General features: G+C 50.1%; 1 protein-coding gene across 1 annotated transcript in view; it reads left to right on the top strand.

Moving 5' to 3' along the window:
* The first annotated feature begins 935 nt into the window (after window positions 1-935).
* The window catches only part of PKDCC (protein kinase domain containing, cytoplasmic), a 37,574-nt gene continuing 25,953 nt past the window's right edge, over window positions 936-12,556 (top strand). Inside the window, exon 1 of the mRNA XM_065631573.1 lies at window positions 936-1,862. Coding sequence (XP_065487645.1) covers window positions 1,200-1,862 — 663 coding nt within the window. The 5' untranslated portion in view covers window positions 936-1,199. The remainder of the gene's footprint in view (window positions 1,863-12,556) is intronic.

Raw genomic sequence — 12,556 nt, 5'->3', positions numbered from 1 at the left:
GCTTCCCCGAGCTCCGCTTTGTGTCGGCGCTGGAAGAAACGCTAGCGATCACAAGACGCTGGCTTCTGGAAACCGGTGCCTTTTTTTTTTTTTTTTTTGGTGTATGTCCGCCCGATGTGTATTACCTAAATAGTTCGATCCTTTCCCTTATGGGAAATGATTTCCCCCTTCCATTGTGGTGAACTTTGCCTCGCTTGACTCTTTACGGCTTTTCTCTTGTTGATGGTCTTTCTTTTGTGGAAGTTTGGCGGGCTGATTGTATTTGTTAATTAGTTGCTAACAGCATCGTAATGTGGGCTTGATGGATAACCATGTCATTAGCACTCACCCCTGCAATTCACATTTCCAACAGGGCAGGGGCTACCCCATGCCGAGACCGTGACTTGTGGCTGTAGTCTCGTGTGCGTGCCACGCACCCCAAGCTCCTCTCTCCGCTCCCTTACCCAGCCTTTCTCCGCGCCCGCGTTGCGCCACCCCCAACCCCTTGCTGTGGGTATGTGGGGGCTTGTGCCCTCCCCCGCCGCTGCCAGGGTCGGGGATAAAACATCCCGCACAAACCGCTGCCACTGTGACTTTCACCGCGCGGCGCGGACAAGCGTGGGAAGAACCGCAGCCGCGCAGCTCCCGCCTCACCCGGCAGCCGCGCCCGTGTCCCGCCCTGCCCGGCAGCCCCCGGCGGCGGTGCCCCCAGCGCCGGGGCTGTGGCCGCCGTCGGGGGGGTCCGCCCGCCCGTCCGCTCCGCCCCATTCCTACCCGCTCCGCCCCGCGCCTTCCCCGCCGGGGGGCTCGGCCGAGCCTGGGAGATGTAGTCCTGGCTCCCGGGCTCGCCGGCGGCCGGTGGGGCTTCCGCGGGGGACTACGTTTCCCAGGGCCCCCTGCTGCTCGGCCGGGCAGCGGGAAGGGCCGGGCTGTCAATCACGGCGCGTCGGCGGGGGTAGCGAGCTGGGGATCCCCCCCGCCCTCCTCCGCGTCCCGCTAATAATAAGTGCTCCAGAGCCTTAAAAGCAGGGAGGCAAGTGTCATGCGGGCGCGCCGTAAGGGACTGAGCTCCGGCTGAGCGCCCGGGTCCGCTCTGCCGCCGCAGAAAAATAAAGGGGGGGGGAAGAAAAAAAAACCCACGACAAAAAAGCCTCGGAGCTGGTTCCCGGGGCGAGAGGAGAGAAGCTCGAAAGGCTGGACAAGCCGGCAGCGAAGTGGCGATGAGACGCAGGAAGACGGCGGTGGCGGCCGGCTGCTGCCTCGCCTTCCTCCTGGGCACTCTGCTCAACGTCCTCTTCATCCCCGGCTCCGAGCACCCGCCGCCGCCGCCCCGCGACGGGGTCCCCCCCTCCACGCCCGGCGCCCGTCTCTACCCGCCGGAGGAGGAGGGCGGCGGCGGCCGGGCCGCCCTGGCGCGGCAGATCCGCGAGCGCTACGAGGAGGTGCTGCGCTACCGGCAGCACCGGGCGGTGGCGGCGGCGGCGGCGGGGCGGCGGCCGCTGCGGCCGCGGGAGCGGCGCCTGATGGACCTGGCGCCGCCGCGCACCTCGGCGGAGCAGCCGGGGCCGCGGGGCCGAGCGCCGGGGCCGCGGGCCGGCGCCTCGGCCGAGCTCTCGCTGGAGCCGCCGCTGCTGGGCTGCCGCGACATCCGCAATGTCAGCGGCGTGCAGTACTTGGGCTCGGGGTACACCAAGGCGGTCTACAAGGCGGTCCTCAACCGCACGCTGGCCGTAGCGCTGAAGGCGGTGGATTTCGGCGGGCACGACATCGCCCACTGCGTGCGGCAGTTCTCCGCCCTGGGGGACTGCTACCGCCTGGCAGCCTACAAGATCGTCAAGGAGATGATCCTGCTGCAGCGGCTGCGCCACGCCAACGTCCTGCAGGTACGTGGATCTCGCCGAGGCGGGTGGGTCGCGTTGGGTTTTTTCCGCCGCTTTCTTGGCCCCGCTGCGGGCAACCTGTTGGTGTCACCGCCGCTGTCCCGAGCGTGAGCGGGCTGGGGCCGTGCCGCCGAGCCCCGAGAGTTTACCCCCCTCCTCCGTGGGGAGCCGCAGCCCTGTGGAGAGGCGCGGTGGGAGGCGGCGGTGCTGACGCCGAGGTCCCTGCGGGCACGGTGGCACCTCATCTCCTCTCCCCATCCCGGGGCCGCGGGGAAGGCTGGAGGCGCGTTGATGGGCGCTTTCCGCCGGCGTCCGCGCACCATCAGCGGTGCTCACCCCCCGCCGACAAGTGCTTCGCCCCGGCGGGGTACGCCGGACTCGGGGCCAGGGCCGAGGAAAGGTGCGGGGTGCGGCGCGTTCCCTTGCCGCCCGGTGCGGGGCTGAGCTCACCGGCGTCCTCCCGCCACGGCCGGCCTGGCGGCTGTTTTCTCATCGCTCCTCCTCGTAGACAAAATTAATTCTGAGGTGAGGGAGAGGGCTGAGGAAGGGCTTGGAGATTCCGAAGCATTCCCCAAATTTAAGGAAATAAACGCCGTCTTGAATGCATGCGCTGCTTGCTCCGGGCACCCCTGGAGAGAAGGAGGCAGAAGGGGCACCCCTGGCAAGCGTCTGCGGTGGCTCTCGGCGAGCGCAGCCTCCGAGACGGCGCCGTGCTGGGCACAGGCAGTCCTGGCACACGGATCAGCCCACGGAGGAACCAACTGGGACAGGCCGAGTGTTAGTCTTGTTAGTCAGCGCGCCGACTCCGCGGCACTTGCCAGAAGGGCTGCATAGTAGGACTGTTACACATCAGCATGAATCTCAACGGGTCCATTTGGATGTAAATGCTGCTATGGAAATTCCTATTGCGTTTCGCATAGCATGAGCGTTGCAGTAGAATAAAAAATGAACGTTAGACCAGACGGTCTCACAGTAGGTGCTTTTTGAACTGAATCGAGTAAGGGAGTTTTCTGTTTCTTCAGCAGCAGCAGCAGGAGTACCAGCTCCCCCACGAGAACTTCAGATCCCAACGATCAAAGCTCTCCAGTTTCATATACTGTTCAAAGAAAGGGTAGTCATGATTTATCCATGACAAGAAAATAGATATTAAAATTCCTTCCCTCCTTCCTTCTCTCCTTCCTTCCCTCCTTCCTTCCTCTGTGGTGCCAGGTCCAACTATAATACATAAGGAGAACAACATATAGCAAGTTACAAAGAGCTGTGCTCCTGGTAAGAATGTTACTTGCTTCTCAGTTGTGATGAATTCTTGTTGGGAAACTCACGCTTGGGCGCAGCCATCGTTACTGATTGAGTTGACAGCAGGAAATACACCCTACAGTTGTAAATGTGGAGGGTATTTTTTTTTTCCCCTGAGATTGCTTTTCTTACTCAGTGGAAGCAAGCTGGCCAGGTCGAGCTTGAAGCGTGTGTTTTTAAAGTTGCACGTCATTTTGGTAGGCACTAGTGTTTCTTCCCCATGTTACTCGTGTGTAGTTGTCTGCTCTGGAAAGATTGATTTGTGAATAGCTCATCCTCCTAACAAACTGGAAGGGGGCTGTGTTGTCGGTGAAGGGCCCCCAGCAGCCGCCACAGTGTTTCTGTGTGTGTGGGCAGTGCGCTGGCAGCGCGGGCTGCACTCATGAGCAGCATGGAGCACCGCTCCATCTGCAGCAAACCTTGGAGGATCCGCACTAATTCACTCCTTGTTTTCGTGATGTCAGGTGGACTCTGGAGGGGGGAGCGAAGGCAAGATGTGGGGTATCCCTTGGCGGAGGAGAGCCGGGGCTGGAGCAGCGGGAGGATGAGCAGGCGCTTCCACAAGTGCTGGGAGGAGAAACACACCCAGCCTCTGTGCTGGGAAAATGCTCTCACAGGCAAAAATCCCGCGTGTTAATTAGGGCTTCATATTTACATGCCACCCCATTTAAAAATAGATTACACTTAAATCAGAAACATGTTTTCAGTTTTGTTCTGATTTTTGTCATCGCATTTTCTTTTGTCTCCCCTTGGTCTACATCAGCCCCTGGTAGAGCCACCTGGCTGAGATCAGAAGAGCCCTGAGACTCTGTACATCACTGACCTTTTTATTTAACATATTTCATTGCAGGGATGCGCAAGGCAAGCTTACTGTGGTGTGAGGGATAAACATCTGATAAGACACTACCTTGAAAGGAGACTAATAAAAATCGACCTGTCAGGCTTTAGGTATGGCTGGGACAGCCATATGGGCCAGGAATAGGTCTCTGGTGTCACGCTGGAGTCATAAAACTGGTGCAGAAAATGGGCACCAGCGACCAATGTGAAATTTTTTGCTTATGTTTCTGTTAAAATCTCAAAGGGGACAGGATCTACCGACCTCAAGACTGCTTTTTAGCTTGCTTTCAGCGGAACCTGGCCCAGGGCTTAGAAGTCATTGTCCAGGGACTACGGCCGAGGCAGAGGAAATCAGTTCAAAATCCTTCCCTCTCTCCTGGCTTTTGACAGGGGCTTCAGGTCTCGTCAGAGCAATAGTACCCATACAGCCTACAGATGCCACGGGCACCACACAACATTCACAGAGCCAGCAAAGGCCAGGAGCTTTTCTGCCTTTCCTCCTTACCTCTTTTTTGGTCCTTACCCCCCCGCCGGTGGCTCCCGGCATACCCAAATACGAGCCGGCTGCTATAAATAGCTGGAAGGACATGCCACTCTCCTGCCAGCCTGGCGTGCAGGGAGAGGGCAGGGCTGGCGGGCAGGCTGCAGCAGCCCCGGCTCGGGGGGGTAAGGGGGCAGCCGAGAGGGTTTTGGGCAGGGAGGCGGGCGATGCTTTTCCCTCCGCGCCGCCACCTGCCAGCGTCCCCGGCTGCCACCCCGGCTGGGACCGGCGGGATCCCCGCAGCCGCCCGTCCGGGGCTGGGGGCGAACCGGGGCTCCTTGAGGCAAGCGGGAGGTCTTTGTCCGCCTCCCCACGCCGCGGGGCGGGGGCAAGCGGCCGCGGCACCCGGCGACCCATCCACGCACGCCGGCGGGCCGCCGTGGGCAGCGGAGCGGCGGCGACAGCCGGCCTCCCCCGGGCTGCCTTGTCCTCCGGAGCAGCCTCGGCCCCGGTCAGGGGCTATCCGGGGTGAACGCGTTCATGAGTTTCTTTTGCTGGAAATAAAGTTCCTTGTAGGTTCAGTCCTAGGAAAGGGGGTTTTCCTGTAAATCTCTGGCAGCTGACAGCCTGAAGTGTAGTTTGTAAGATAACAGGCTTGTTCTTTACTGTCTCAGCAGTTCCCATTCTGGCCTGTCTCTTGTCAAAATCAGCCTTTTTTTTTTTTTTTTTTTTTTTTTTTTGTTAGCCATCCTTTTAAAAGACTTGTTTATTGTACAATATATGATAGAGAGGAAGAGAGCTCTTTCCAGAAAGTACCACTGTCTTCAGACAACATGTTGACATATCCACCGTGCCCTCCGCCTGGGGAAGGAGACAGATGTGTCAGCTCCGCCAGATGTGGCAAATCAAGTCTATCAAAAGAAACGTGGAAAACTGACAAGGGGGAGGGTGGTTTTGCATTAGCCAACGCTGTGGCGGAGTCAGCTTGCCCTCCTATTTTTATTGCCATCTGCCGCCGGAGTGCCAGTGCTGGGCCATCGCCCCCTTTGCTCCCCTAATCTGGGGCAGCCCCCCGGCCCTCCTGCAGCTCGCCGAGGCTCCCGGGGCCACTGAGAAGGGCAGGTGCAGACTGCGGTGGAAATACATTTGCTCTGGAGTGGGAAAGAGAGGGGTAGTTCATTAAAGTTGATTTTATAATGAAGGGCACTGGGGCAGAGGGGGAACTGGGTCACTGATTTATTGTAACAGAGGATTTCGCGACCCGCTAATTAGTTTGCAGTCGCTCTGTGTCAAATGCGGTGCCTGATCTTTTCCTTTCTCTCCGTGCTGCGGTTTCTTTTCTTGTAAAGTTCAAATGGTGCTGTCTGAATCCTGGCTTTCCGTGCATTTCAGCGGGGAACATGATTTAGTGTGCTTTAATTCCTCCCTGCTCGTCTTTGAGGAAGAAAACAAAATCAAACCATTTGCAGTTCATTTCAAACAATGAACGCAATTGTAAAGACACAAAGGCAATGTTTGATTTACTGTAATAATGTAATTATAGCCCTGGAGTATCAGAATTAAGAGTGTTGCCATTCATGGGCATAAGCCATTCTTTGGAGGAATTCTTTCTTTGCATTGCTGAAGCTGAAGGGAAAGGACGGAATGTTTGAAACTGCAGATGTTTTGAAAAGTGTATGCTTATTTCTGTGACAGCTGTTTATCAGCACTTCCAGTGTGAGTTCACAATGATTCGTTTAAGAAGGAGCTACCGCTTTCTTAAAAACAAACACAAAAACTCAAGGAAAAGGGTTGGCTTTGTCTGAAGCCAGTGGAAGACACCAGCTGCTAATAGAACCAGTGGTTTGCTGACTGCCCAGACAAGGCCGTTTCATTTGGCTTATTAAGCTTTAGCGTAAAATTAAAACATGCAGATGAAATATTGGGATGGCATCAACACTGAAAAAGTCACCATCCGAGTTCTGAAGTCAAAGCAGTTTCTGTATGAATTGGTTCAGTTAGCACTAGTATATTTTTTATTGATTTGTTTTAAATATTCTCACTGTAGTCATGAGTGTTTATCACTTAGAAAACGCATTGAATAAAAAATAGTACCGAAAATAATACAACACTTGCTGTGGCAAGTTCAGTAGACTCAAGATGTGCTAGCCGGTCACAATATTTTTAAATAAGATTTTCTTTTCTTTACATGTGATAATTAACAGACATTTTACCCTGATGGTTTCCCTATACATATGAATAGCCAGCGGGATAGGGCAGTTTAATTTTAATGTGAGAATTAAAATAATAAAGCTTTGTAATGCAGTTTGTTTATTCTGAGTGGAAGCAGACAGTCTTTCCAAGTCTGAAGAAAGTCAATATACAATTAATTTCCAGTGCAAATACATTTGCATAGCGAGTGTATGGACTCCTGAAGGTCTGGTTCTTCCCCATCCTTCTTGCATGAATCCACTGTTGGTTTGACTGGAAGGAGGGGGAAAGGGGGGACCAAGACACGGTGGAATCAGCTAATCGGAGACCTCTTCCCTGTTGCCAGTGGGCGGGCATTGAATCCCCTTTGTGGTGGCAATGGTGCAAGATTCCCAGCAACAAGCTTTGATCTGCAGTTGACTGGAGTTTGACCATGACAACTTTGGGAACTGCTGGCCTGAGAAGAGTGCTGCAATCGCCGATACCAGCTGGCGGATGACTACGTGGAGAACTTGTCATTCGGAATTTTGGACAGGGCAGAAGAGGTTCACAGCTCTTGGGAACAAATGTTTCGAAACCAAACATCTAATGAGAATTAACCTGGGCTGGGACTGTCTGGGGTCTGACTATGCACTCCACATGCAGTCATCTGTGGGAGATTGCTGCAAGTAGGAGGGTCCCTTTAGACTGATATTTTTTTTTCTGAAGTAGCTCAATTGATCTGCTCTTGGAACAGTTGTCTAGAGATGAATGAGACCACCACACACGGTCCAAGACCGGGCTGACACCATCTGTTTAACTGGTGTTATGATCAGAGGAACTTCAGGTCATAGGCAGATGAGCCTGCCAAATCCTGGTGAGGTGGCAGGAGAGGTTTGCACTGCTCGCTCGCCACCTCGTTCCTCTGATAAAACTGCCACCACCACCACTTGGGGGACAGAGATGGAGCTGTGACTTTTTCCCAATTGCTCCACCTCACTGCTTGGCATTCCTGTAGACGCACCTTGTGGGAGATGAAGCTTCCAAGTCACTTGTGCATCCTTCGAAATTGTTAGTGGTGGTTGATACAGAGTGTCAGCACTGGACATTAATGTGGGTGGAGAGAAAAAAGCAGGCAGTGCCACCTACTGATGGGTCGGTGGAGACAGCTCGCTGCTGCTAAGGGATGTCCCCACAGCCTCAAGGAGCTCGAGGTGGAGTGGGGAAGGGCAGAGAGAGCAGACAGATGCGGTTTGGCAAAGAAAGAAGAATTACACAAAGTGCTTCTTTATTGCGAGACTGCTTCCCCAAAGGCCCAGATGTTATCCTGCACTTGTAAGAGTGAAGAAAGGATCTGTTAACAGGAACTCCAGAGCTGCTGGAAGCACAGAGCTGATACAATTGCAAACCAATTCTAACTGTTCATGTCATGGAAGGCGAGCTGTATGTCTTGACACTAAAGTTGGCAAATAACGGGTTTTCCCATTGAATTGCATGGGATGGCAGAGGGTGTTCAACTTGCAAAGCTGTTGGCAGGAACATTCCATAAGGCATGTACCATCACAGAAGTTAAAAGAGCTATATCGCCCATCCTTGTGCAAGCAGCATTCATAAAACTAATCCCAATAATTTGTTGAATGATTTCTATGATTGCTTCTCAGTTTTATGTGCCATGTAAATCATTCCAGAAGACTCTGGTTTGAATTTCTGCCTCCTTTATGGCAACTAATGACTTGCAAACTCATCCAGTTTCCATCAGGGGAGCCCAGCAATGCTCCTTCTGTGCAGCAGCTTTGGGGGGATCAGTGGTCACCATGGGATGCTCTGGGTATAGTCATGTTCTCCCTTGCTGCTTTCCTTTTTTCATAGGAGCGACGATGAGTAAACAAGGCCCCTTCACCCTCTGAATATCCTGGCCTGAAATTAGTTACGACCAGGGCAGGATTGCAAGGGAAAGTGTGTGGGTTTTCAAGCTTCTCTTTCACTCCTCACCTGCTCCCCAACTTTGGGGTAGTTAGGTAAACCTCTTCTCCCTAGTGTCCAGTGATAGGAGACATAGGAATGGTTCAAAGCTGTGCCGGGGAAGGTTTAGACTGGATATTAGGAAGTATTTCTTTACCGAGAGAGTGGTCAAACACTGGAAGAGGCTTCCTAGAGAGGTGGTTGATGCCACAAGCCTATCAGTGTTTAAGAAGCATTTGGATGATGCCCTTAAAAACATGTTTTAACTTGGTCAGCCCTGAACTGGTCAAGCAGTTGGACCAGATGGTCATTGCAGGTCCCTTCTAACTGAAATCTATTCTTTCTATTGTGTCCTGTCCTTGCAACGGATGGTTGCAGCCCTTTCATACACGCTCTGTCTTCTCGTTGCAGCCATGTTTTGGGAAGGGCTGGTAGGGCTGTGGTGGTTAGCCAAGGAGGCAGGAGATGACCTGTGGAAGGGCACACCAGGGCTGGCTCCTCTGTCCTGCTCACCACGCAGACAGAGAGAGCATTGGTGGACTCAGGTGTGAGCTGGCCCACTTTTAGAAGTGTTGTGGCCCTGGTTTATGAAATGTCTGTGTCGGATATACAAGCTTGTGTTTTTAAAGGTCTTTTTCATTGATTTTTGTGCCAACACAGTCATCTGATGGTTCAGATTGGTGCCCTGTGGCATGTAACTGCCATAAAAGTTTTTCATTTCTGTGATGGCCATGAAAAACATGACAAGAACTAGTTCTCACAGGCACTCTGCTAATACTAATATTGACTCTGGACTAATTTTAAAGGAGTTGTTATTTTTTGTCACACTCAGCTGAACCTCTCATTCTAGGTAGGAGACACCAAACACGGATGTTTTATATTGTTTTAGGTCAAATTTGGAACAACACAGTTTGGAAAGAGTTGCTTGTTTCTAGGACTATGTAGCTGCAGATAGACTCCAAGCTTATTTTGAAGGTCACCACGATAAAGTACACAGTGATATGGCTGAAGTACCTAAGAAAGCAGAATTATACAGGTGGGCCTAACGAATTCAAGTTAAGCTTTTCCGAACGTGCTACGCAGAGAGGTTATTTGATAGTTTTGTAGTGCAAAATCACATCGTAATGAAGGGTTAATCTGGCGGTGCAGTGGAACTGAATGCAGTGGCTGCAGATGGAGGTCAGGGGAGCTTCTGATCTGGCTATTTAAAAGATAATGAACTGCTGCCTCCAGTGAAATCAGCCCATTTCCATTGAAATCATGGTTGTATGAGTGATCTATTAGTCCTCACTGGAAAGCTTTACAAGAGTAGGTTACTTGCACGACTAAATATTTGCAGGGTTGGGCCTTGAGCTTGTGCAGTGCAATGCAAATTCAAAGTGCTGTAAATGTTTTTAGTAGAAGAATTTTCCACTTCAGAGTGTAAGAAAAGCAGGGAGAGTAAAAGGGAGATAACGTTACTAAATCATAAGATTATAGCCAACATAATATGTCTCGGAACAGCAGGTATATACGGATATGTATACACACGCGTACATATAAAATAAATGGAGATATCTGTGGATGTACCAACAGATATGGATAGATATACATACCTGGGTGTTTCTAAATAATACGTTTTGGTTTTTCTATTAATGAACTTGTGTTTAATAACTCTGTCAGGTATAAGATTCTTGTACCTTCTAGCTCTTCTGGAGTTTAGCGCTAATTGTACTAATACATTTATAAATAAAAGCTTAGGCAGAGCTGTGAATGTAGAGTTTAATATTTGAATTACCCACTGCTTGCTCTCAGTTCCAGCGTCCAGCAGCAGAGGAAATCCTGCCTCACAGCTGTCAGCACAGTTCTGGTCCCGGCTATTAAAAGGTTCTGCATGGTGCTGTATGAAGGTCTTTTTCCAGTGAAGCTCAGCACTTGGTAGGGCTTGATTGCTAGATTTCGATGAGGAAAAATCACTTCTCATGCACCGTCTCTGTATATCCTGTAGCAGGAAGGCTGACACTGGATCGATCTTTATAAAGTTTAAGCCTTTCAGGGAACTCATCCTTTTTCCAGGGAGATGCATACTACAGGTTTGCAGATGCTTTTGGGCTGAGTAGGTGTGGCAATATATAAAAAGATTTTAATGTATATTTAAATATATGTATATAACATTAAAATATAGATGCAAATATCATGTATTTATCATATACAGAAACACACATATACATGTCATATATACAAATATATACATATCTATGTGCTTATGTGTATATGTATATATGTATATATGTATATATGTATATATGTATATATTTATATATTTATATATTTATATATGTATAAACCATCATCAGTGAAGGGAAATATTTAAAACCTGAGGGATGACTAGATCTTAGAGTGACATAAATGTCTCAAAGTATTGGTAAATCACAGCTGTATCCTGCTCTTGCAGGGACCATCCCAGTGCTCCAGGAATGGAAGGTGAATTGAAGGATTGGTTGCATAAAAAGGATTACATTCACTTTGATAGGGATAAAATAGCAAGAGTTTCCAAAATGTGCTGTTCTATATTTTACATGTAGCAGCTCAAACAAATGGCTTATCAAATGGCTACCAGTGTCAGTGGGAGCTTTTTATTTCCCCTGGGCACCAAGTCACTACAAAATACAATCTTGACACAACCAGTTCTGATTAGGTAACCCTATGTCCATCTGTCTTTGAAAAGAAAGGCTGTGGCAGATGTTGACTACTTTTGCTCTTCATAAAAGTGAGATTTTTTTTTTCTTTTTTTTAAATTGCACTTTTCTATTGTGGGCAGCAGTTAGGCCTTACTGCAAGAAGTTTGGGCAAGTCCAAAGTAAAAGAGAATTAGATTTCTAGAAATTGCTTCTGGTGTGATGCAGTTGAACCTGTCGCTTACATTACAGCTGGTAATAAGTATTCTTAAAGTTCCCATTCATGGAGTCCTGGAAATCTCATGTTCAATAAAGAAAAAAAGGAGAAATTTCCAGCTTTTCTAATTGTACAGAAAATCTAAAGGTCATGAACATGAAGGGCTAAAAACTAACAAGGCAAAGAAAAAAAATTCACAGCACGTTGGAATTTTTAGGGAAATGGTGTGATCTTCACAGGGGAGTTTTGCGCTCCAGTAGCGGGGGCCGCGGTTCGGCCTGGAGCCTGGAGCGGGGAAGGTGGCCGGGCCTGCCCTTCCTGACCGAGCAACCTCTGCAAATGAAATCTAACACTTTGGCGGAGTTTCTGGCTTGATGTTTATTTTTCTGAAAATCCAGCTAGGGTGCTGACGCTAAATGCAGGAGGACTCGTTGTTTGCACAGACTTACCCTGCTGATGACAGCTTCATAAGCTCCTTTATTTTGTGTTTTTATTCAGTAAGCTTGTCAGCTTTTGTGTAGGGGCTGACCTCTGCTTTCGCCCTCCCCCCCCTTCCCCAGCTCCTCTGAAAAGGGCACCTCTGTCCCCATAATTTGTAGTAAAAGGGGATTGTAAAGGGAGGTGAACTGATCGGTGGTAGGGACATGGGCTCCCAAAATGCAATATATAACTTTCACAGGGGCTGACCCTGTATGCCCAGCGCCCCTAAAAACTGTTGAAGTCAGTGGGAGTTTTGGGTGTGTAATGGCTAATGCAGGACCGAGAAAATCCAAACAGTGAGGGAAGGATTGGGTAAGCAGGGCTACTTGAAATGAATTACGGCAAATGATGTGAGAACAGGTCAACATCTCATGTCTGGCATATGTTTTCATAAACGGACAGAAAGGCATCCTGATATTGTGACTGTTTGCTATTAGATTCCACACAAAAATATATTGGGGTGGCATTTAAATGTAGTGACTCGAGATAGCAAAAAGATGTGGGATTGTATTTCTTTCCATTCGTTTAATTGGAACCATGCTGAAAAGACGCATGAAAACCATCACTCTTGAATATTTCTAAAGTCTAGCTTTGTGAT

Source organism: Caloenas nicobarica, chromosome 3, assembly GCF_036013445.1.
Source record: "Caloenas nicobarica isolate bCalNic1 chromosome 3, bCalNic1.hap1, whole genome shotgun sequence".
In the NCBI taxonomy this organism is placed as follows: domain Eukaryota; kingdom Metazoa; phylum Chordata; class Aves; order Columbiformes; family Columbidae; genus Caloenas; species Caloenas nicobarica.
The sequence above is the reverse complement of the archived record's forward strand: the minus strand, read 5'-3'. Positions and strand labels throughout refer to the sequence as shown.